The sequence below is a fragment of the Ambystoma mexicanum genome, chromosome 1q (assembly GCF_040938575.1).
Source record: "Ambystoma mexicanum isolate Mex_15411 chromosome 1q, UKY_AmexF1_1, whole genome shotgun sequence".
Classification (NCBI taxonomy): Eukaryota; Metazoa; Chordata; class Amphibia; order Caudata; family Ambystomatidae; genus Ambystoma; species Ambystoma mexicanum.
The window spans coordinates 239,936,775-239,962,977 of NC_090922.1; the positions used below are offsets into that span (position 1 = coordinate 239,936,775).

General features: G+C 49.0%; 1 protein-coding gene across 1 annotated transcript in view; it reads right to left on the reverse strand.

Annotated features, from left to right (window-relative positions):
* PPP1R12C (protein phosphatase 1 regulatory subunit 12C) overlaps window positions 1-26,203 on the reverse strand; it is a 1,339,157-nt gene that overhangs the window by 692,083 nt on the left and 620,871 nt on the right. The window contains exons 12-13 of the mRNA XM_069638043.1: window positions 12,183-12,377; window positions 11,769-11,859 (exon numbers count right to left, since the gene is read on the reverse strand). Coding sequence (XP_069494144.1) covers window positions 11,769-11,859; window positions 12,183-12,377 — 286 coding nt within the window. The remainder of the gene's footprint in view (window positions 1-11,768; window positions 11,860-12,182; window positions 12,378-26,203) is intronic.

Here is a 26,203-nt window from a genome sequence, read left to right on the forward strand (position 1 = left end):
AGCAAGGCAGCCTGGTTGTTCTTGGGTATCGCAAAAATCCTGGAATATTACTCAGAGTTCCTGTCTGAAAGAGGAACCAGTTCGATCGCTTGCATCTGCAAGAGCGAAAGAACCTCCCGTAAAACAGCCGGGGACCAGATCTGACGAAGAGGAGAGGTAGACTGAAAGGAAGAGGAAGACTAAAGCCAGCGAAGACTACGGATAGGATCCATGGGTTGTTGAAGACACTTCAAGCATACAGCCCCCCACGGGCGAGCTGTGTTCCCTTGGCGTCAGAGGCATGGGCAGAGGAGGGGAAGCGGCAAAACCTATGCAAAGTCCTCTGCTGCTTCCTCCTGTTGTCGCTGGGCGACCTGTCAGGTTCAAGTGTACCGCGATCCCGAAACCCCTTGAAGCCGGAGGAAGCACATGGTTTGAACTCGGTCCTGCACTGGGATTAAGGGAAGGAATTTGTCCAGATTTTGCCAGGATGGCCATGGTCTTGGTGGTTTGAGTGGAGGTTTTCTTCTTTGTCAACAGTTGACAAATGAAAAAGGTCCACATCCTCGAAGGGCAGATCCAGGATCCGCTCCTGCACGTCAGATCTACGCCATCCTCATCTCGACACCAAGGCACAGCCCTCTGCTGGCTGTGTCAATGTGGGAGACCGAAGACTCCATGAGGTCATGATAGCCCGGGCATCTGCCGGACCAGGCTTGCTTGTCCGAAGAGGATTGGCTCCCCGTCAGACGTATGAGCAGAACAGGCGAGGGAGCAAAGCAGAAGGCTTTACTTGCCCCCAAAACTCAGGACAGTGTTCAAATCCAGAAAAAAGAATGGGGTTCCATAGGAATCTTGAAGGGAAAGGTGCAAAAATAATCTTTCCTAACAATCGGGAAATTGTGAGCCTCAATCATTCTCCAGCACAAGCTTCAGCAAAGAAAATTGGCTAGTACAGAAAGTTTAAATGCACCTTTTGGAGTCACAAATACAGGAAATAATTTAGGGGTAAACTCAATCACACTGAACTAAGGGTTTCAAACAGTAGGGGGGCAACCTATTGTAGTAACCACCACCGGGGTAATAAGAAGCTGGGGACACATACTTCTGCTGCTGGTCTGCTATATGGTGGTCCGGGGGTCGCAGGGGAAGTGGCTGAAGACTGTCGGGATGGGGTCCAGCTATGCAGTGGTTCAGATCTCGGTCCAGGATGGCTTTGTCAGACTCCCGGATGGACAGAGCAGACACCCCAGGACAGCAGCCATATAAGGTCCTACAACATGACCACCTCCAGAACACAGCAGATGAAAAACAGCAAAGTAACCCTGGTCAGAAGTCAGCAGGCAAGATTTGTGGTGGAGTTTAAACTCAGGCTACAGGAAGGCCCTTCTTCATCTAGGAGAGCAGCAACAGTGATGATCATAGGCCACAGGTAGACATGCTGAATCCCAGGCTCTAGCTCAGGATGGTGACAGATGCAGCAGAGGCTCTGTCAACAGATGGCCATCCCACAGGATGATCTCGGGACTTTCAATAAATCCACCGATGGCTGGCTTTTAGTGCGTGGCGCAGGATTGATGAGTCCCACCAGTCCAAGGGAGGAAGCTCTGGGGTGGGTCTTCCGTGTTCACAGCTGGAGCAGCAGGGTTCCCACAGTAGATGGCTTTTGCAATGCAGTTTGTCCATTGGAGCAGTCTTCTGGGCCTTCAATACAGGCTCCTCATCAGATTCATGGCAAAAGTGGTTCACTTGACAAACGGCTGCAGTACTCTCATCTCCCCACCCCCTTCTCTTATAAATAAGTTTGGGCTGGTGTCTGCACCAACCACCAATGGCACATCCGCACAGCAAATGTCAACCCCTGGCTGAAACGTTGATTGCAACCAGACCCCAATTTCGGCCAACTAAACAAACCACTAGAGCAGGAAACCTGAGCAGGACCCTGGGAAGCATATGGCCTTATATAATGTTTCCTGACCGAAGAAGGTAGGACCACCAAAACTCAAGATGACAAAAGGACAGGTCTGAAGTAACATGCCAATGCCGTTTTGAGTATGTAGTACTCCAAATGGCATTATCTGGTAAACAAACAAAAACAAAAGATGGTGGACAGTAGTGCACTGGATAAGTAAGTAAACCTCTTTTCACTGCCATCAGCCTCTCATAAGCACATCTAAAAGATTAACTCAAACCGGAAAGGGGATATACAATTCTCATACAGCATGCCACCGCTGTACGGCCGACACCAAAACAGATTGACAAATGAATGGGGACCCAGTCGCCCTGCACTGGTAACCTTATGGGCTGACCAGTGCCCCCCGAAAAAATGGGTATGGAAGTGAAGTTAAGGAACAAGTTACTTACCTGTAACTTGTTCTCCAGCATGGCTCAGGCATGGAATCACATGATCATGAATATTCCCGTCAGGCTGGGAATCCTGAGCAACAGAAACACCAGTTTCACTTTCGTTTATAAACTGTCTTTCTCCTTCAAACCAATCACTGACGCTCTGGGTCATACTGCTCCAGCCAATGACTGCCGTCTCCCCAAGCCCTTCCTCTGGCAGCCATCTTCAGATTTGGTAGCACGTAAAGTGCCAGTAGGACCAAGAAGAGCCGCAGAGGGGCAGGCGGGAGGGTTTGCATGTGAATCCATGCCAGACCCATGCTGGAGAACAACAGTTAAAAGGTAAGTAACTTGTTCTGTCTCCAGCATGGGGTCTGGCAAGGATTCACATGCTCATGAAGAAAATAAAGAATACATAGCAGTACACACATGCACAACCACAGGAGGTGGCAAAGGCTCAACATAAGCATCTCTTACCTTCTCACCAGGCTCACCTTCAAGCGAACAGGTTGCGCAGCACTACCTGGCCGACTCTGGACTGCTCCCTGGAATCCCTGTCGGAGCAGTAGAATTTCGTGAAGGTGTGCGTCAACCTCTAAGTAGTCGCCATGCAGATGTCCAGCAGGGCACGCCAGAAAGGAATGCTGCCATGGAAGCGATCACTCTGGTAGAATGGGTTCGGACAGCCAGGCAACAGTCTGTTTGCCAACCAGTGACAAGGAGTGACACAGCCAGAAAGCCACCTGGAGATGGAAGCCTTGGACAAGGCCGTCCCATTGTTCACAGGGCCAAAGTTCACAAAAAGCCAAGATGTCTTCTGGAATCTTTTGTGCGGGCCACATAAAACTTCAGCGCTCGAGCCACGTCCAGTGAGTGCAAAGTTATTTCAGCCAGCGATGGATTTGGAAAAAACGCAGGTAACACCAAGGGTTCGTTGAGATGAAATTCCGACGGTACCTTGGGCATGAAGGTGGGATGCGTACGCAGCACCACACTCGTCTCGTGGAATGTCATGCAAGTTTACTTGCAGGTCAGGGCCTAATCTCACCTACTCTCTTATCAAAGGTGATGGCCACGAGGAACGCTGTCTTCCAAGACAAACTTAAGCTTGATGCATCAGCGCGAATGGGGCCCCCATGAGTCTAGTCAGCACCACGTTGAGCCCCCACGTCGGGGCAGGGGCCTTCACCAGCGGGAAAGAACAGAACAGTCCCTTGATTAACTCCTTCACTAAACGGTGTGACCAAAGAAGACCGTCCTGGAGACCTGGTGTAGCGGGAGATAGCCACCAGATGTACCATGATGGAGGCGTAAGACAGCCCAGATTTATCTAACGACAAGTATGAAAGTACTTGGGGGGGAGGGGGGAGCCGTGAGGCTCAGAGGGTTAATCTTCTGTGACCGGCACCAAGTCGCAAATCGCTTCCATTTGTGTCCGTAACACTTCAAGAGTCAACAATGCCCTGGCCTTTGCGAGGACTTCCCTGCAGTTTGCAGGCAGCTCATAACCATCAAACTCCAACACTGCAGGAGCCAGGCCTTCAGGTTCAGCGATCCTGGGTCGTGGTGTAGGATCCCGCCTCCTTCTCCCAGAGAAGATAAGCGACCACTGGTAGCTTGACTGGAGGGGCTGCTAACATGCTGAGCAGAACACATACAAAAACAGGCCTTCCCACATGAAGGAAAATGCGTCCCCAATGCTCCTCGCCAGGAGAAACCTGCTAGCGAAACTCTGGCACTTGGTGTTTGTCGCCATCACAAGCAGATCGATCTGGGGACTGCCCCACTTGAGGAAAAGGTTGTCTACCTGATCCTGGCAAAGCTCCCATTCATAGCAAGAGCAAAGCTCCCTGCTGAGGGGGGTCGGTGATGGTGTTTTTGGCTCCCGCCAGGAGGAAAGGAATGAACAACATCCCCTGGGCGACGGCCCACTGCCACAACTCCTGCACCTCTCTGGAGACTGGTGCCCCCCTGCTTCTGGATGTAAAACATTGTGGTAGTATTGTCCGTGAAGACCCTAACCACTTTGCCCCCCGAATGACAAAAGAAAAGACTTGAGGGCCCAGAAAAAAAACCTGTAGTTCCTGTACGTTGATGTGCAGTGCCTTCTCCTCCGGTCGAGACAGGTCTCTGGCATGAAGATGTTCCGTGTGGCTCCCCACCCTTCCAGGAAGGCGTCCGTTGTGACCGTCTCCTGGTATGGAGGGCTCTAGAAGTCTGTGCCTCTGCCGATATTGGAGCGAATGCCCCACCACCTTATTGCTTTACGGAACTCCTCGTCGAGCGTGATCTGGTCTTTGAAACATGCAGACATTTGGAACCAACGGACGTCCAGGAACTCCTGAAACGGTCATATTCGCAACCTGCAGAGCCGAAGCAGGTAGATGCATGACATCATGCCGAGCAGCGACTTGATGGTCCTTACTGTGGCGATCCTTGGTGCGAACAGCCGTTGCACTTCACCCAAAATAGCCGCTATCCTCTCCTCCGGAGCCGCTAGACAGGACACTGTTGATCCTGACCCCAGGTACAGCACGTTCTGCGATGGAGTTCAGCAGGATTTAGCATTGTTCACCGAGAACCCCAGCTCCGTCAGCAGCCGGACGGTCCTGCCCGTGTGATCAACGGCGACGTCCTCCGACTTGACCTGGATGAGCCAGTCGTCGAGGTAAGGGTACACGTACACATGGATCCCCTGCAACTGTAAATGTGCCACCACCAGAGCCTGACACTTTGTAAATACTCTGGTTGCGGACTTCAGTCCGAAGGGAAGGGCCTTAAACTGGTAGTGCTTCCCTTGTATGACAAAGGGCAGGAACTTGCGATGTTTCACGTGAATGGGGACGTGGAAGTAAGCGTCCTCTAGATCCAACGACTACAGAGAGTCTCCCTCCTTCAGTTGGCTGCAACGTGACTGTTGAGATGGATTTCTGAACTCTGACCTGGTTGGCAGAGGTTCAGAAAGCCAGCCTAGTTTCGTTGAACAGGGTAACTTTCTGGACAAGCCAGACCAATCAAGGTAGCATTGGCGGCGGTGAAGACTAGATATCAGGAGTAGTGAGGGTGACTGAAAGACCTCAAAGAGCACACAGTAAAGGACACCACAAATCACTCCCAGTCAGGTGTATATATATTAAAAATACAAATACATTTATTCAAGGCCTTCAACACACAGTATTGATCAACAGTAATACTTTTAAACCAACACAATTGTTGGGCAAGATTTGCAGCACTACAACAACCTTGACTTCCTGGCAATAGGAACCCAACATTTGGTATAAGTCTGTACTACACAGGTTGGTAGTGTGGTTGAGCAGCCAGGCTTATCTCAAGAGGGGTCAATGTGAGCAGTAGGGTAGTTACACAGAGATTCACAGTGACAAGTATCAAAAACACTTAGACAAGGTTTCTTGATTAAACAATTATTAATTTAACAGTTTGAATAAGCCTTCAGAAGGGAGCAATATCACAGTAACACAAATACACTTCAAAATGCACTCTGTTTCTCTAAATCAGCAAATACCAATTTGGGATGGCACACAGACACTTCCTACACCCTCAGGCGACTTCAATAGCTAGGACACTGTGGATATTAATATATCACTGGTACATTTAAAGCATTACTCAGATGGGTGTCAAATAAAAGAGTAATTAGAATAAAACAAGAGATCAAACAAATATTCTGAGGCAGGTAAGTACTTTGTGAACCTCCCCAATGGAAAGCAAATTATCCCCTTCCTGGAAGGATAGGCCCAATACAATGTCAGGAGAAGAGTCATTCACGGAGCCAGGCCAGCCAATGTTAAGTTAGCAAAAGTCTAGGTGAGCTGAAGCACTTCTTGCAAGTAAAGTCTTCCACAATGTTTTAGAAGTCTTTGTAGAAAAGAAGAATCAATGTAGGGCCACAAGCTGTTAGGCTTGTGAGTAGTAGAAGATGTAAGCAACTCTACAGACTAACCAAGACAGGTCTCAACTGAGAACAAGCAGCTCAAACAACAAAAGGTAAGTTCTCTTAGACTGTACAGTACCTTCGGTTGGAATAAATGGTGTCAGCTGGTTTCTGTTCCTGTGCTGCTCTTCAGATCCTATTCTTGGGCCTCAGTCGTGGGGACAAGAGGACTTCTGGGGACTCCTGCACTGAAATGGGACGGTCATCGACCGCAGCCGGCTATCTTCAAATCAGTGGAACTTCGGTGTTTCAGCTTCTCGAGTCTATAGCTAATAGCACCACTGTGGTTCTCGGATACCACTTCGGACCTTCCTCGCATCTGGGGTCCAGCATTCTGTTGAGGTGGCTCAGGCTCAGTCAGTCCTGCTTCCTAGGAGTAGGGAGGATCTTCCTTGAGCGCGGGTCTAACTTAAAAGCAACGCACACAATCTGGTGTTGCTCTCCCTGGCTCTTCGGTTCCAGCAGCAACTGCAGTGGAAATACAACCAGCTTCGAGGGGATGTCCAGAAGTGCTTACATTGGAGTTGGTTGGTCCCGCCAACACAAGGGGGGGGGGAAGTCGTCCTTGCAGAGCTTCTCTAGTCGAGGCGAATTCTGAGCTTCAGCACAGCAGCAGGGCTTCACTGGGCAAACCAACGATCCAGGAGTTGCAGCAGGTGTGTCTTCCAAGTTCTTCTTCAGATTCCTTCATCCAGTGGTCGACTCTGCCTTCGCCTTCCAAGCCAAAAAGGCTCGCCTTTTATGCAAGTTTCTCCCATTCATTCCAGCCTAGCTGTCAGTCACCCAGCAGGATGGCTGTCCTTGCCTGACAGTCAGCCAGCCAGCCAATCACCTTTGGGTGCATTACTGTAAACAAGGGGATTAAGCACAGGCAGTTTGGACACCTCCCACACTTCCTGCCCCTGCCAGACACTCTGGTGCCAGGGACGGGATTCACTAGTGAATCCCGCCAAAGACAAAACGAACAAAGGGACCAAAGCTGGTTTGGCACGCAGAGTAAGTTTCAAGGACCTTCCCACAAAGAAATGGTGAAAAAAGAAGACCAGGACCATTTTGACAAAAATGGCACCCAAGGGTGCTTTACTGCAGCTGCAAATGCAGCCTGCGATAAAAACACAACGGTAGCAAAAAGTAAACCACTACCACCAGCCTTTAATTGTAGAAAGGGTAACACAACAAGCTAGACAAAGGGGATACTAAGTAACCCCCCTACCCACAGAACCCTATTGTAAGATAGTGTGTGCTGGGTCTAGAAAGTTACAAATTTAAGTAAATTCAGTTTCACTTCACTGCTCTTGTAAACAGTAGTTATCCAAGAGAAAGTAATGAAAACCTTTGGGAAATCTTTAAAGACTTACCTGTGTCACTGCACTGAAGGTGCAGTGTGTCACAATGTAAAGAGATGCCTATGGAGTTCGTCAGACTCTTAACAAAAAGGAAACAGTTCAAATCACAGAAAATTACATGAGAGTGGGAAAAAGGTTTCTCTCTCTCTCCAGGTTGAAAATTGAAAAAATCCTAGAGTCCAGCAAAAGTGCTGAGGGTCTCTAAGGTAGAGAGGAATTGGCACATTTCTGAGAATTCTCCCTAACAATCCTATTAGGATACATATATACAGTACCAAAGGGCCTAAAGGGTTAATGCACAAAATGGGTCCACAACTTGTAATGAAAAGGAAGCAGGCAGTGCAAATAGTCTTTAGGCAATTCTGCAGTAATCACAAATCTAGCTTAAAGGCAGTCCAGTCCCTACGAAGAGTGGAGCCCATTGCTCAAATGTACTTGCAATGCTGGCGCATGCGGTAGTGCAGAAGGGCAAAAAAGAGGTCTCTTGTAGGGTCTGTAGCAGCTCAGGAAGGTGGGTGAGGTGATGCAGAATAAGTTCCCACTATTCGTGGAGGGTCCCCCAAAATGGCAGAACAGGTTCCAGGAGTTGGGAATTGTTAGTTAAGATTTTCACATAACTGGTAAATCTTCCTGACCTGGGTCAACTGCAGAACGTTTTGCTTTACTAGTGGGATATTTTTCCTTAATACCTCAGTGAGTGGGAACCTTTTTGCCCAGTTTTCCTAAGGAACTCTAACTTTTGCTACTAAAGAAACTATTCTGACACGGTCTGTTGGTCACTAGTCCCTAGTGATCCCCCTTCTGCCACTGAGAACACTCATGCTCCAAGAACCAGGGAAAGACTTTTGAAGGGATTGGGACTTCTGCCTAGGGAAGAAAATAAGTGTTTAAAAGTTACTTATTTTTAAAGAGTTGGTTGGTAACTGTAACTCTAAGAGTGAACAGCTCCAAAAGTTCTTACTTATCTTGAATGTGTGATGCACTATTCGCAAAAGCATGGTTAACAACTTTCTTTCCTTAGAAACAGTTTTGTCATTTTATAGAAAGTAGATGTGAAGGTATTTTACTCTCCTGTGATTAGGTTGTGCCTCTTCCAAAACGTAAAGTGTTGGTATCACCAGTTTAGTCCTTTGAGGATAATGGTATGAGTGTCCCCCAACTGGGTCTTGCTTACCCTGACTTGCTGCTAGCCTGTCCAGAATAAGTCTTTTTTAGGTTGTTGCCTACCTAGAATAGCTGAGTGATTCAATAAAGTGCAACTTTGGGTTTTAATTTCCCTGTGCCATCTAACCTAGAGTCTGTGGTTCTAACTGCCCCTGATAAGTCATACTTCAGTTATCCTTATAGCTGGGAAAGATCTAACCTGGACTGCTTGTGAGATTGAAATAGTATATGGGTTTTACTTACCTTGTGTTAGCGTATGCCATCCAAAAATAACTTACAAGAGTTACTGCTCATCTCTATCTGTGTTTCACTGATCAATCTCAAAAGCACCTGTAATTGAATATTACATCCTTAGGTTTTACTCACCTAGTATAACTGTGTGTTATCACAAAAGTAGTTTTTACTGTACCTGGAATAAGTGTTCCACTATTCACAAAAAGTATATTGCCCAGTTGACTGCTTATGTGATTTGTTACTGAGCGTCCTTGTACAACTGGTAGGGTCTACTGCCCTTGCATTACTGAATCTAATTGTGAAACGTAACCATTGGTTTTTACTTCCCAAGAATGGGTGTGACCTATACTGAATGTGTATGAAAAGGTTTGGACTTCCCTAGAACTACTTTTAGGTGTTCCCAATAAGGTCTATACTTTGGTCTGTGTACCTTCAAGTATAGTGTTGTGTTTTTATAATTGTGATTTCATATAATGTGTTAGTGCTTACCTCCTAGATTTATCTGGGCCTACCTGTATTTAAATAAATCCTTTATTTTTACAATACATAGTGTTGCAGTGTTTCTTTGGATCATTTGTATCATAATTTAATTTTTACTGATCCTACTGCCCTCTCTCCGTGCTAAGATAAGCCTTGCTGCTCTGCCTACGCTACCATGTACGCAGGTGGTACAGCCTTATACTAAGAGTGGAGTCTTGTACTGCCTCAGTTGAATAGACATCAGAAAAACTGTCCTAACAGGAATGGTTCGATGGCTCAGGCTACAGTGGAAAGGAGTGTGTCCCTCAGGGGACACTTGTGCGTAAAAATGCATGGATGCACTAGGGGCCACTGTTAAGGGTTGCTAGTACTCACTGACCCCTGGTGCACTCCGCACCAAACTTTGGCAGTTGAGTCCACTTCGGTTGCAGGTTCAAATGCGGCAATGACACGGCTCTGCGCTTTCAGCGATGAAGCTACAGCGTTGATGCCCAAACAGGACTTAAGCGATTTGTCCACTTCTTGTGGATGGATCATGCCAGTTTCACAGGCTTCAGGGCAGAGAGGGTCACCGCAGCAAGGCACCTGCAAAGTTCGTCACCACGGCTGTGCCACAGTAACGCGTGTACTCCGGTTCGGGCGCCCTGTCTTTACTCCAGACCTGGGAATGGCAAGTGTACGAAATTAAGTATGAGAGTGTTGTGAAAACAGAGCTTGCAATGTACAAAGTTTCAAGTGGCTCCTCGAAACGGCAGCAGTATCAGAGCCAAGGTCCTGTGAAAGCTGGTCGGCCAACTGGTTGGCCCAGGGACACTTCCAAAAAGGCTTACTTGCAGGGTTTGATGAAGGTGCCGAGAATAGTTGGTCCCACTATTCCTATGGGTCGAAGCGTCTTTGCAGACCTTCCTAGTTCAATCAGATGCAGAGTGCTCCAGCGGGACGACAGCGGGCTCAGGTTGCCAAACCTTCCAGCAGGTCACCAGCAGTTCCTCGACTCGGCTTCTTGGTTTCAGGCTACTTGGATCCTATCCTTCGCTCAGTGAGAAATCAAGAGATCGACCTGGTACGGGTGTTTGGAGCCTTCTCTTATCCAGAATCTCCTTCGCGCCAAAAACGAAGAGGACCCAATGGGAGATCTGCTCACGTACAGGCACACCAGACGTGGACCAATCATGGACCACAGTGGTCCAAGTTATTCAAAGCACACCAGACTCATTGGCACCCAGGATGTGGATTGCAACAAGAGTGTCCAGCCCACATCGTGGGGGCACACACACAATGCATGCAGAAGCCTGTAAAAGCAGCCCGCCTCGAGGGAAAATGCATGCTCAAATAAGGACCGACCCGGATCGGCTCGACCTGGTGAAGGTGAAGGGGCAAGATGGCCAAAGGACAGGACAAAGAACCTCATGGCATGGCCATTTGGAGCCATGCCACCTTTCTGTGCCAAACGGGGTTTGCATGGCAAAAAAGGGCTAAAAATACATGAAGATTAGCTGCCACTAGCCCTGTCCAGGCACATCTGCACTTCTCCTAAAAAAATCCTTTGAGGTTGTCTAGGGCCTTTGGAAATGACAGGAAGAATGTGCACTTGTAACATGTTGCAGAAAAGTTGCAACATAGACAAGGACCAAAGGAAACAGTCTCCCAGTACTGACTGTCTTTAAGTGCATGTCAGTTTCCACATAAAGAGCGAAAAGCCCAGGGGAGTGCAGCAGAAGGCTGTGGCAAGCTCTGGTTTCCAGCTTACTGACCCTCCCACATGTCTTTGCACAGAACTGTGCAGTAAATCATAAACACTTCACAAATAAGATTACAAAATAGTACATAAATAAATCTTATATTATATACACAGGTAAGGAAACGTGAACCGATCTGCTACTTGCAGTGCAGAATATCAAACTAGAATGTTATGAGCCAAGAATGAGTTTTGGGTGAAAGGACAAACCAAACTGGAAATGCTAAATTAGAGAATGTGAAAATGAAATATGCATAAACTCTAAAATAAGGGCTTCTTGGACCCACCTGCAGCACCGCTATGCTGACTGCACCACAGTTTCATACTTCGGCATGAAAGGGGAACACAGCAATGATATATCGGAATGCTATACCTCCAGAGGTTTGATTGCAGCTCCATCAGCTGCACCTCCGCATTCAAAGGGAAGAATAATGCATGCAACTAAGGTCCAGCTATGTGATTCCCATACTGATAGCTCAGTTTACAAATTCATCTTCATATACAGGTCACAAAGTAGCAACATATCACTTACCTGTGTGGACCGGCGAGACTGCCGCATGAGCCGAGAGCGGGCCTTCCGCTGTGACTCCGACTCCTCATCTCGGACGGGGGTTTGGTAGGATCTATGGAGAATGTGATTTTATGAAATGAGAGCCATTTCAACAAGACTCAAACTAAGAAATATATGCTCGTCATTAGCACGAAAAGGCACTTTAAAAGCTACAGAAGGATGGTGACATTTTCACAAAGCAGAAAGGCCAGAGCATTGATTAACCAATACCAAAATGTTACAGGTACTTCTCACAGATTTCCATGTTATAGTTAATCTGATTTTCTCAGAGAAAAAAAACACCCCTGGGAGATTAATGCCTTTCACTACTGAGGGCACAGTTCGGAAATTGTTGGGCTAGGAATAAAGCCGGGATGGGACATGGTGATTTCTTACCTTCGGCGATCCCCGAGGTCAGTGCTGGAGGTTGTGCTGGTGGAGGACGTGGTAGTTGTGGTGCTCAGGGAGGAAGAGGTTGTGCTGGAGATGGTAGTGGTTGTGGAGGACAAGAAAGTGCTGGAAGTGGGGACTGTGTACTGCTGAGTGCTCGGAACGGGGTCAAACCTCATCTGCAGCCCGCCTTCACCGCCCCTGGTGGTATGACAAGTTAACCATGTGCATTAGCAAAAATAAAAATGGTGCAAAGAAAGCCGAAATGGAAAGAGCTGGTTTCTGAAAACATGCATAACCTCCTTTTAATGCAGTTTTTGTACCACCCTCAGTTGAGGATGCTACAACAAAATGGAAGTCCCAAAACACCCGACAAGAAAGAGAAGTCAAACCTCACAAACATTCAAAGTGTTATAAGAGCGACAAGCTGAACTCTCAGGTAGAGATAGTAGGTTGAAACAGAGGTACACTTAGTCCACACAAATCTAGAAACTGCACCACACTTATGTACTGAAAAATAGATACTTTAATAAAGTCACATCTAAAACCATCGGCTCAAATAAGCACGTCAGTAAAACAATATTAAAAAGATACCAAGTACACCTAATAGTAGTGCCCATAAAAGGACTCACCTAAAACCAAAGTCTATGTGTGGGTCCTTGCCAAAGGCACGTGCCAAGCATAAAATTAGATGGAGGGTTCCGCTGGGGGTTTGGATACATCAGGCTACCAAAAATCCAAAAAAGCAGGTATGTACCTACTAGCCTGCACAACTAAGTGCAGTGTCTCTAAGAGACATCCCAATCCAAGTAGATGTGAAAAGCCCTAGAACTGTTGGTAGGCTCCTAACATATGGCATGCTGTGGGATTAGAATGGGAAGCACAATTGTGTGAGGAAAAGTGCATTTAGAATCCACAATGAACCTTACCAAAAGCTTCCAAAAATCAATGAACATTTCAGTAACAGTTTACCTACTGGACACATTTAATGGAAATAAACATTACCAGTTGCAGTTCGCGTTTCAAGTGCATTTACCATTGCAGAAATTAAAGGGATGACTTTAAAAATGGTTAGATGCTACAATGGTCAACCCCAGGAAAGGGGACACGCAAACCCAACTAGAGAGGGAGACTTCAATGCGAAAAGGGTACCTGAACAAACTGCTCCCAGCAGCAGGGTGAACAAAATAACGCAGCTGCATATAATTCTTCATCTATAACGCGCTTAATACCATAGATGAGTTTTTAAGCGCAAGCACGGGATTGTAACCTGTGTTGCGATGCGTTGTCTTACTTCTAAGACACACGCGTTGCCCCTGAGCTATCCTCCCGGACTATGGCAGGGATCGGTCCCAGGACTAAGTCAACGGCTGTTGGCACCTTTGTACGTCCCAAAATGAAGGTCTGGGGAATGACAAATTCACACCAGCAGCCAAGCAGAAGATCCTGATGCTAAACGGTGGAATGAGGTAGAAAATTGGCAGAGAACACCAAGCTGGCATATGGCCAAGCCACTGCACATAGCAAGTATTACCAAGTGAGGGCTTTAAAAACAGCAGTAATTGTCAGGAAAACTCCTTCAGCTGGTCAACAGACCTGCACCAGCAAAGAGCGAGCAGTAAGAGCGGAGGAATTAGGATCCGGTCCGACAGACCCAGTCTCCTGATCCCAATTTGCAGCCAGGTGGAGCTGGAGGCACCTCATGTTGAGGCGAGCATGCTCTACAGTGAGCCCAGAATGGACTGGAACCCCCATGATGAGGTGGTCGTGTTGGCCAGAAAGTGCCCCACTGCCCAGCAGAGGGACAGAAGCCTCTTAGGCGTAGGAAACCTCAATTGAACAGTACTGTTCCAACGCACCACTAGGAAGACCAGTTCCTGAGATGGGCACAAGTGTGACATCCTCTGGTTGCGGGAGAACCCCAGCTGATGAAGGATACCCGCCAATCTCTGGCAGGAGTTCACTACCCCTTCGGGTGACCCTCACCCTCACCAGCCAGTCACCCAAATAAGGATACAGATGGTGGCCCTACAAAGGGAGAAGGCCCACCACTGCGTTCATCAAATTCATGAAGACATGAGGAGCCGGGTTCTGGCCGAAGGGCAGCACCTTGTGCTGAAAGTGGTACGACAATAGTGAAACGCAGAAATGTCCGAAGCGGTTGGTAGATGGGAACATGCAAATACGCATCCATGAGGTCAGGGAAAACATACAGTCCCATATGGCTATGTGTGTGGGAGTAATCATCTTGAAGCATTCAAGCAGTAAAGACAGATTTAGAAATGACAGGTCCAAGACACCCCTCAGGCCAGCCTGGTTCTTGGGTACTGCAATAATCCCGATTAGTAACCGGAACCTCCCATCTACAAGAGGAACCGGTCCCATCTCCTGAATCTCCAAGAATGAAAGGACCTCCCGTAAAAGATCTGGGGACCCAATCTGATGAAGAGGAGGGGATGGTAGAGGCAAAGGAAGAGGAAGACTGAAGCCCATGGAGACTACAAGAACAGAGCCAACCCCTTCCCCCCCCCGCGCCCCACCGGTCGAGTTGTGGTTCCTGACCTTCACATCACTGATTTTTGCATCAGAAGCAGGAGGGGAGCGGAAAAACCTGTGTGACATCCTCTGCGGCTTCCTCCTGTTCGGCCTCCGTCTACCATGGTTACGGAACCCCTTGAAGCCGGTGAAGGTGCAAGGCTTGAACTTGGTCCTGCCCTGGGACTGAGGAAAGGATTTCTGACCTGGTTTTGTCAGGATGGCCAAGGACTTCGCGGTTTGAGTGTAAGTTTGTTTCTTTGTCAACTCCTCATCGGTTGACAAATGAAAAAGGTCCACGCGGGCAGATCCAGGATCCGTTTCAGCACGTCAGAAAAAAACAAAGTGTTGTGCAACCACGGCATCCTTCTCATCTCGACCCCAAGGCACAGCCCTGGCTAGGGGAGACCCAACAACTCCATGAGGTCTTGTGCAAAGGCCTGGGCATCTGCCAGCCCAGCTTTGAAGGACGTCCATGTGTCCGAAAGGAGGTCAAGCAGAAATTTCCTGAGCTCCCACCATGGCCAAGAGGGTATATGCATTGGCTTGACACAGATGCACTCCGCAGATGGAATAACAGCGCTTTCCAGAAGACTCAAGGCCTTTTTTCGATTGGCAACTGGAGTTGGATCCAGTGGAGGAAGGCGACAAAGATGATGGTTTAGAATATAACTAGGCCGCAGCCACCACTGAGGAATGCAGCTGCTGGGCAAGGAGGATTGGCAGCCCACCAGTCAGCCTAAACCTGCTGTCCAACTTTTTGTGCATCTGGGTGTTGGCCCTGGGCTTCTCCCACACCATCCTTCTGGAGAGGGATGCCAGACCGGATCGTGGTGCGCTTTCCCAAGTCCTCTGTTAGCACTCCAGACTCCTGGGGGGGCTACCTCGGGCATAGGGACACCAGGAACTCCACCAAGACCTGAAGGTCATAAAAAGGCAGTCATGAAAGGCCTTAACGGATGCAGAGGGTTCATCATCCTGGATGTCAGGCTCCCCCCCCCCCCCCGCCTTCCCTGGGACACAGATGCCAGTGGGGTTCTCTCCCCCCCACCCCCCCAAGGCCCAGAGCCACAGACAGGTCATACGCCTGTTGAGGGGGCGGATTTGATACAGGTGGATGGGTCAGAACAACCAGTAGGCCTGGACCGAGGGGGAAGGTGAGGGAGACAGGATGGCACCACCTGTAGGTTGACCTTCAAAATGTCCTTAAGGAGACCCTTCATATATGGGGAAAGCATAAGGAAGAGAAATCGCTCAAAGAAGCGGTCCTCGCAAGCCGGCGCAGTCTTTAGGGGCCTGGCCCTCCGAGGCACTGGGCCTCCGCTCCTGGTCAAAGCGCTGCAGCACATGGTACGTGTAGCCGTAAGACTGCGAGGGGTAGATGTATCCCTGAAGTGATCAGAAACATGCACCGTAGGATCCGCTGCCGCTTCCAAAGGGAAGGAGGCTGAGATCATCCTGCAAAGCCAAATAGATGGGCGAAAGCACTGGCAGGCGATGGGCTGGATCCAAGATGGCCACCGGTCTGGCAGGCTCTGCCACGTCGCTCTCCGCCATTTTGAAGCCTTGCACCACACCCTGGTTGGAAGGGCGCAGAGGCCCTGAGCCAAGAGAGGCCTCAAACATGGGAGGACACTGCTTGGGTCTTGCACCCGAAGCAGAGGCATCAACCTAGAGATCCCCTCTGGAAGGCACCGAACCCTCTGCCAGACGGCCGGTAGTACTATCGTCCTTACTCACAACCTTGAAGCGAGCCCCAGTAGGCTGGACACCCTCAGCACCTGTGCCGGTAGCCATGTTGGATCGTGTTGAGGACAGACTCTTGGAGGTGCCACTAGACTATCCATTAACCCCTAGGGTAGAAGAAGAGGGCAAACTATCGCCTTTCAAAGGACAGCCCGATAGAGCCCCTGAGGCCCTCAGCTTAGGAGTCGGTAGCCTGTTTGTCCTCAGGTCTGTCCCGAAGCGCCCGGAAAAGCCACCTGGCCCCTCGGCTTGGGAGCTGGTAGCCTTAGAGGCCTAGGGTTTGCCAGAACCTGAATTCGAGGAACCCCGATCCGTGGGAAGTAGTCGCCACGCTGTGGAACCATGCTCAAAGGGCCTACATTGTCTTGACGAGAGGCCCTGGAGTTGAATTCTGTAAGGTGGGGAGGAGGAGAAGTGTGGAAGATCTCCCTCCAACGCAACAACCAATTCTTCAATGCCATGTGACAGACAGCTGCAAGCCAAACATGCGTCTCAGCAGTGATCGCGCCTCAAACACTCAAGACATGCATGGGGGTCCGTGGCCTGGCAACGAGCGGTCGCATGAAGCACATCTAGTGAATCCTCCTGCGGCTGACATATGCCGGGGGAGGCAAGCACTGAAGAGAAGTTAAGTGCAGAAAAAGGATCTGAGGTGAGGTGCTGGAGAGGGGAGCCCTCGGCAGGGCGTTTGCACGCCCGAGGTCACACCCCCGAGCGCTATACCAAATTTAAGGGGGGGGGGGGGGGAGAAGCTAAATTTTTCACTGCCAAATGTTCCAGTACATTCCCCATGTTGGGGGACGCCTATAAGGATGGAGGAAAGGGAACTATGTATGAGTAGCTGTTGAGCTGTTACGCACAGCGTAGACCTTTTCCGCGACAGGCACCACACTGTACAGCGATTCCACTTGTGTTCATAGCATGCAGTTGTAGAGTAATTCCTAGAATCTTCCTGCATTCCAAAGGCAGCGAGTAGTGTTCAAATTATAGCGCTGCAGGAGTCAGGCCGCAAGGCTCAGATGCTGTGCCGTGGTGCAGGATTGATTGCTCCTCCTCTGGAGGGCATACCTGGAAGGGGAGGCAGTTTGATGGCTGGAACTACCAACAGATGGAGAAGGTCAGAGTACCAGATCTGCCTGGGCCACGTCGGCGCAATGAGGATCATTTTACAGCAGAAACAGTGTGTTGATCACTCGTAGCAAAAGGAATTGTAGGGAAAGCGTACAGGAAGAGGCCCTCGCATGGGAATTAGAAGGTGTCCCCTAGACTCTTGGCCTGATACCTGCTGGCACTTGGCATTGGTAGAGGTTGCAAAGAGGTTGATTTGAGGGGGACACCACTTGAAGAGTCAAGACACTTGTGCTTCGTGGAGCCACCATTTGTGGCAGGACCGCAGCTCCCTGCTGAGAGTCTGCAATAGTGTTCTGAATGCCTTCCAGGTGAAATGGGCTGTGAAACATCTGTTGAGCAATAGCCCAGTGCCACAGATTCTGCACTTCCCGAGTGAGAACAGGAGAGTGCTTCCCGCCCTGCTTCCTGATGTAAAACATGGTGGCGGTGTTGTCCGTGAAGACCTGCACCACCTTCCCCTGGAGAAGAGGCTGAAAAGACTGAATAGTCCAGAAAACTGCCTGCAATTCCAGGTTGTTAATGTGCAATTCCTTTTCTTCCAGGAGCCAGTGTATGAATACTCTGTGTGGGCTCCCCCAACCCTCAAGAGAGGTATTGGTTGCGACCGTCGCCTGATCCGCAGGGATCTGAAAGGCAGCACCCTGTGAGATGCGAGCCAAGTGAAAACCACTGCAGGGCCTGACGGAATGCCAGATTAAGGGAGATCTTGTTGCATGCGCCAATGACTTGCTGACATCTGGCGCCCAGAAACTCGAGTCTCATCCGTAGTCTGCAAAGGGGAACTAGATGATGCAGGTGGACATCATCCCCAGCAGGGACTTGATGTATCGGACTGTAGCAACGGAAGCATTTGATAGCTGTTGTACCTTTCCCAGGATGGCCTACAATCTCTTCCAAAGGAGCCGCTAGTCACAAGAGTGTTGAGGTGGGCTCGCAGGAATAGCGCATTCTAAGATAACACTACGCAGGATTTCTGATAATTTATCGAGAACCCCAGAGAAGTTTAAGGTCTGGATGTTCTTTGCGGTGTGTTGGATTGCCAGCGAGGAAGAGCAGGATCGGATCAGCTAGTCGTCTAGTCTAAGTAAGGAAAGACGTAATTTCCCTTGCGATGAAGGGGCGCTACCACCAGAGCTAAGACCCTGATGAACACCCTCGGAGCGATTTCAGGCCAAATGGCAGGGCTTTGTATGTCTTCCCTGAAGTACGAAATGCACACATTTCCGGTGTTTGCGATTAATGGGGATGTGCAAGTAAGCATCCTCCAAGTCGAGAATCTCCAGGAAATCGCCTTCCTGCAGCTGGTTGACCACATTCTGCAACGTGACCATCATGAATTTATGGGACTTAAGGAATTTGTTGAGGCATTGCAAGTCTAGAATCGAACCAGAAATTATCTGCAGTACACTCCAGAGCCACAGAGGGACTGGCCCTACTGCCCCGTTCTTTACCATGGCATCAACCTCCTTTATTAGCTGTGATAGGTGTTCTCGTCTGGGGACAGGAGGCATGCAAGGGCATTTGTCCTAGAATTTCAGAGAGTGACCTTGTTGAAGGATATCAAGCACCCATTTGTCTGTGGAGATGTTTTGCCACGTGTTAGGTAGAGATTTGGGTTAGCATCCTTTGGGTGCACTACAACAACCTCATCCTCCTGGCAATAGGGACCCAACCTTTGGTATAAGTCTGAACTACACAGGTTGATAGTGTGGCCTAGCAGCCGGGCGTATCTCAAGAGGGATCAATGTGAGTAGTAGTGGAGTTACATAGAGATTTACAGTGACAATTATTCAAACAAACACTGAGAATCAAGGTTTCTTGATAAAACAATTATTAATGTATTTTCCAGTCACAAGCCTTCTTCAGAAGGAGCAATATAAAAGCAACACTCAAATACACTCAGAAATACACACTCTTAGGTTTCTCAGAATCAGTCAAGACCCATTGTGGATGGCTTACAGACAGTCCCTACACTCTAAGGTGACTGAAATAGCTAGACACTGGACATTTAATATATTACTGTACATTCAGGGTAGGCTGTGAGTGTCAAAAGAAAAGGTGTATTAGAACAAACAAGAGATCACAAATTCTTTAAGCAGGCAAATACTTTTGGACCCTCCAAGGCAGAGTAAGTTAACCCCTTCATGCAAGGATAGGTGCAACACAATAACAGAGGAGAGAAGAGTCATTCAGGGAACCAGGCTAAGCCAATGTCAATAGCCAAAAGTCTATGTGGACTGAAGCACTTCTTGAAGGTGAGTAAAAGTTTTTGCACAATGTTTTTAGAAGTCTTTGGTGAAAAAGAAGAATAAAATGTAGGGCCACAAGCCAGGAGACGTGTGAAGTAGAAGAGCAAGCAAATCTACATCGAGAGGTAAGTTCTCTCAGACTTTACAATACCTTTAGGTTGAAGAAAAGATGCAGCAGACAACCTCTGTTCCTGTGCAGACTCGGTTATTCGTGGGCCTCAGTTGTGGGGACAAGAGGGAGGACTTCTGGGGACTCCTGCACCACAACAGGATGGTCACTGACGGCAATCGGTAAGCTTCAAACAAGTGGCACTTTGGTGTTTCAGCTTCTCGTGACTACCGCAAACAGCAACACTCCGGTTCCTGGCTGTCGAGGTGGGCTTTCCTTGCTTCTGGGGTCCAGCACTCTGTTCAGGTGGCTCAGGCTCGGTCAGTCCTGCTTCCTGAGAGTCTGGAAGATCTTCCTCTAGCTCTTGGCCAACTTAAAAGCAATGCACACAAACTGGTGTTCCTCTCCCTGGCAATTTGGTTCCAGCAGCGACTGCAATTGAAATTCAACCAGCTCGGAGAGGATGTCCAGGTGGCTTACTTTGGAGTTGACTGGTCCCACCAACTCAAGGGCAGAAGTCATCTTCACAGGGCTTCTCTGTCGATACGAATCTGGAGTTTCAGCACAGCAGTTGGGCTTCAACGGGCAAACCAACGGTCCAGGAGTTGCAGCAGGCGTCCTCTTCAAGTTCTCCTTCGGATTCCTTCGTCCAGTGGTCGACTCTGCCTTCCAAGCCAAAAAGCCTCGGCTTTTATGCAGCCTGCTCCCATTCATTCCAGCCAAGCTGTCAGTCACCCAGCAGAAAGGCTGTCCTTGCCGAACAGCCAGCCGGAAAATCACCTGGGAGTACATGCTTGTCTCATAGAAGACCAAGCACAGGGAGTGTCGGGTACCTCCCTCACTTCCTGCCCCCACAAGACACTCTGGAGCCAGAGGCGGGTTTCACTTGTGAAGCCCGCCAAAGCCAAAACAAAGGGACCAAACCTGGTTTGGCATGCAGAGTAAATCTCAAGAAGGACCAAAACAACAAGAAATGGCAAAAAAAGAAGACCAGGGCCATTTTGACAAAAATGGCACCCATCAGTGCTTTACTGTGGCATGTGAACGCAGCCCGCAGTAAAAACAACGCAGTAGTAAAAAGTAACCACTGCCACCAGCCATTAATTGTGTAAAGGGTAACATCAAAAATTTTTACATGAGAAGCTACAAAAAGGGGCTACTAAGTAACCCCTCCAGCACCCTATTGTAAGATGGTGTGTGCTGGTTCTAGGAAGTTGCAATGTAAAGTAGTCAATTTCACTTTACTGCTCTTGGAAACAGTAGTTCATCCAATAGTAAGGCATTTAAACCTTGGGAAATTTAAAAGACTTCCCTGTGTCACTGCACTGAAGATGCTGTGTACCACAATGCCTATGGAGTTTGTCAGACTCCAAATAAACAGTTCCAATCACAGAAAAATACGAGTGGGGGAAAAAGGTCTTACTCTCTCCAGGTTCAAAATTAAAAAGTACTAGAGTCCAGCAAAAGTGTTGGGGGTCTCTAGGGTAGTGGGGAATTAGGGAGAATTCTCCGAAATGTGCAAACACCACGGGCCGACAAATTGTGATAACCGGCTTCACACTTTGATGCAGAAGTGAGGGCAAGGGCCATGGGCCGGTCAGGCTTGCTTTGGCGTCTGTTGTGGATGCTGGTTGCCACTTTTGTAGGCCTGAGAATGTACCCCATCTGCCTCCTGGGTGGTTGAACGGAGGGCTAGTGATCGGGTGAGGTGAACCCTTGAGGCCCCCAAGACTTTCCCTTTAGAGGAGCGAAACAACTGCCTCCTCCTGTTGGACAGCCCAATGAACATGCTGTCTCAGTGCCAGTTTTTATGCCCTGTAGGATGTCGAGTGCATTTGCAAACGGGTTGTCACCATTGAATGGACTGTCTACCACTTTTGACTGTACATCTGTGCAGAGGTTTGTGGGCTTTAACCAACCTTGTAGTCGGAAGGGCACTCCATTGCCCACTGGCCGAAATATGGAGTTTGCGATGTCCAGAACGACCAATCGTAAGGTTACCTCTCACTGCGCAACACTAGGGACTCAGCGTTCTTTTCCTACATTAAGCCTGTGAGAAAAAGCGTTGGAATCAAGTCTAAAAAAGGTAGGCCAATGCAATTCCCAACTGAGAAGAGCACAGCTAAAAGACAATGAGGTAAGTACCCAAGCCTAAACAGTACCTCTGGTTGAAAGAAGAGTGGTCCAGCTGGATTCTGTCTTGTCACAGTGGTGCAGACCCTTGTTCCTGGGCCTCAGTCGTGGGGACAAGATGGAGGACGTCTGGAGGGCTCCTGCAGCGGTACTTGGGAGGTCATCAGCGGCTACGGGCTCTTTTCGGTTGAGCAGCACTTGGCGGTTTCAGCGCTTAGCAAACAGCACCGTGGCGGATCTTGGAAACCATTTGGACTCTTTGCTCCCTCGTTCCTGCACTCTGCTGAGGGGACTTGGAGGTCCTGCTTTGGGATGGTCCTTATGAGTCTCCTGGAGCATCTAGCCAGATTTGTTCCGCGGCAGACATGCTCTACTACGGACACTCGACCCCTGGCATTGGGTTCTTATAGCAATGAAGAAGCACAGCCAGTCGAGGATGGTGTTCCCGTGGAGTTTGTCTGGCGGTTAGTTGGTCCCACTAACCCAAGGGGAGAACTCGTTTCATCGGGAGCTTCTCCGTCGAGATGAAAAAGGAGTTCAGCACAGCAGAAGGGCTTCACCGGCAATTCAGAGGTCCAGGAGGTTGCAGCAAGTTTCGTTCCCAGTTTCTTCGTCGGATGTTTCTCCCAGTGATCGACTGCCTCTAGTCCCAAAACCCTCACCTTTCTCAGACTCCAAAAACAGTGAAAAGACAGAATCCAAATCCAGTACAAACACACAAGTGAGCAAAAGGTCTCACTCACTCCAGGGTTAACATTAAAAAGTCCTAAGTCCAGCAAAAGAGCTAGGGGTCTCTAAGGTTGAAGGGAATTAGCACAGAAATGAAAAGGCAGAGAGGAGCAGTAGACGCTGTGGTATCATCCTTGGCTCCAAGAACAAAAGAACAGAACCACACAGCCGGTGAGTTGGGGAGACTGATGCCAGACCGGTCTGCTGAAGTCAAGGTTGCAAGCAGCAACATTGTAAAGCAAGCGCTGGACCGAACATTGTTAAACGTGTGTGATAAATGAAGCGAGTGAAGCTAAATTGCTGGTGAATATCTGAACATTAGGAGGAAAGATATGATACAGATGAGAGTGGTCTGGCACTGTGAAATGTGCTCAGTCGAAGGTCTCTGTACGTTAGCCTGACAAAAGAAACAAAAGTAGAATAGAATAGAATATTGATGTGAAGTGTAAATTGTGTGAAGTGAACTGAAGTAGTCCTGCAACGATTTAAGCAAAACCCATCGCACATTTGAAAGTCTTCGATTCTGGAAGCCCAGGTGAGGGGGATCCATGGTACGAGCCTCAACGAGGGAGACCAAATTGTGAATATTGTAGAAAAGGGGTCTGAGCACAGACGAGGGGGGCCCATGGTCTGAGACCGAAGGATGGGAGACCAGCCTTGAACTTGTGAAAGTGAAAACCCTGACAAATGAAAGGAACTTGTGTGTTTTTTATATCAGGCCCTCTGCAATAAGAGACTGTCATTGCAAGAGAGACTTTGGCAGAAGGCCTGGATGCCTGTGTGTTGAACTGTTACCTCGTGGTCAAGAAGCCAATGTGTGTAAAAAGCCAGCACGTGCCTCCTTGCCCGGTGCTGAAAACATGGGGAAGGGAAGCCAACTGCTCAACTATCCTGACATATCATTTCTTGAACACTTTTCTTTAGCATACATTGTTATCCAACACCATTTTGTATTTAGAAGTAAGGATAGGCAATAGGTTTATTAGTATAGGCCCTTTTATTTTGACAGACTCCACTAGAACTGCATTATTTGATGGTCGTAGCTTGCTCCTATCTTTAGAATTGGGCTTAGATAGGCATTTTAACAACCCATTGAAGTTTAATAAACACCCTTGAACTGTGATCACTTGTGTCTGTCTTTACTGTTTGATACCATGCCTTCCTTACATGTGGTGTCAGAAGTGGGATGCGACTCCATGGCGACAAATTGGGGAACCCTAAAATTCCACAAACCTAGTCAGAGCCTCAAATCCCTCCACCGCCATGAAAGAATCCATAGGCTTTGACATTTGTAGAAGCAGCAGGGAAAAAGAGGGATGGGTCCCACAGACTTATTCCTAATACACACACCCCCCACCCCCAGGGTTGTTAGGAAAGACTGGCCCGAAAATCAGGCGCAGCGTGAAGTTTGGGCTGGATATTTTAGCAGGCATCATAGATCCCGACTTCAGGGGAAGAATCATGGTAATACTCCATTTGAAAGGACAAGAAAGGAGAAAGCCCTTTCTTCCTGAAACAGGGATTACTATATAGAAAGGAAACCTCCAGAGAGGGCCCAAGTAAGGAACAAGTTACTTACCTGTAACTGTTGTTCTCCAGCATGGGTCTGGCATGGATTCACATGCTCATGAATATTCCCCGTCAGGCCGGGAATCCTCTGTATAGAAAAAATCAGTATCAGTTTAGTTTCTGATCTGTCTTTCTCAGTAGTAACCAATCACTGGTCTCTGGGTCATACTGCCCCCAGTCAATGACTGCCCTCTCCCTAAGCCCCGCACCTGGCTGCCATCCTCAGATTTGGTAGCACGTGAAGTGGCAGTATGACCAAGTGAAGAGCCGCAGAGGGGTAGGCGGGAGGGTTCGCATGTGAATCCATGCCAGACCGATGCTGGAGAACAACAGTTACAGGTAAGTAACTTGTTCCTTCTCCAGCATGGGGTCTGGCATGGATTCACATGCTCATGAATATAAGAATACATAGCAGTATACACATGCACAACCACGGGAGGTGGCAAAAGGCTCAATATCAAGCAATACAACAACTCAACATTAAGCAACTCTTACCTCCTCACCAGGCTCACCTTAGGAGAACAGGTTGCGCAGCACTGCCTGGCCGACTCTGGACTCCTCCCTGGAATCCCGGTTGACGCAGTATAATCTCGTGAAGGTGTGCGTCGACCTCCACGTAGCAGCCCTGCAGATGTCGAGCAGGGGCACACCAGACAGGAATGCTGTAGTAGCAGCGATCGCTCTGGTCGAATGGGCCCTCGGACGGCCTGGCAACGGTCGGTTTGCCAACCGGACACAGTGCATGATGCAGCCGGAGAGCCATCTGGAAATGGAAGTCTTCGAGAGAGCCTTCCCTTGATTCACAGGTCCAAAGTTCACAAACAGCTGTGATGTCTTCCGAAAACTCTTTGTGCGGTCCACGTAGAACTTCAGCGCTCTAGCTACATCCAGCGAGTGCAGAGTCCTCTCTCAGCCGGCGACGAAAGCGACGGGAAGAAAACTGGCAACACCAAGGGCTCGTTGAGGTGGAAGTCCGACTGCACCTTGGGCATGAAGGACGGGGTGCGTCCTCAGCACCACCCTCGTGTCGTGAAAAGTCAAGTATGGAGGCTTGCAAGACAGGGCCTGGATCTCTCCCACGCGTCGTGCAGAGGTGATGGCCACGAGGAATGCTGTCTTCCACGGCAGAAACTTCAACGGCAATGAATGCATAGGCTCGAATGGGGCCCCCATGAGCCTAGTTCGCACCGGGACAGGGGCCTTCACCGGCGGGAATGATCGGAACAGTCCTTTCATAAATTCCTTCACCAGACGATGAGACCACAAGGACGCCCGTCCTGTAGTTCTGGAGTAACGTGAGATGGCAGCCAGATGTACCTTGATGGAAGCGTGAGATAGGCCAGCCTTGGCCAAAGACAGTAGGTACGGCAATACTTGAGGGGCTGTAATCCGCAGAGGGTTAATCTTCTGTGCACGGCACCAGACAGAGAACCTCGTCAATTTATGTCCGTAGCACTTGAGAGTTGAGGATGCCCTGGCCTTTGCAAGAACCTCTCTGCAGTCGGCCGGGATGTCGTATCCTCCAAACTCTAGTGCTGCAGGAGCCAGGCCTGCAAGTTCAGCGACTCTGGTTCGTGATGAAGAATGGCGCCTCCTTCTCTGGAGAGAAGATCCACGTCCGTCGGCAGCTTGACTGGTGTGGACGCTGAAGAGTCCAGAAGGTCCGGGAACCAGATCTGCCTCGGCCACGCCGGTGCGACGTTGATCATCCTGCACCGGAACCTCTTGAGCTGGTTGACGAGCCGGAGTAGCAACGGCAACGGCGGGAATGCATAAAGGAACAGGCCGTCCCAGGGGAACGAGAAAGCATCGCCCATGCTCCTCGG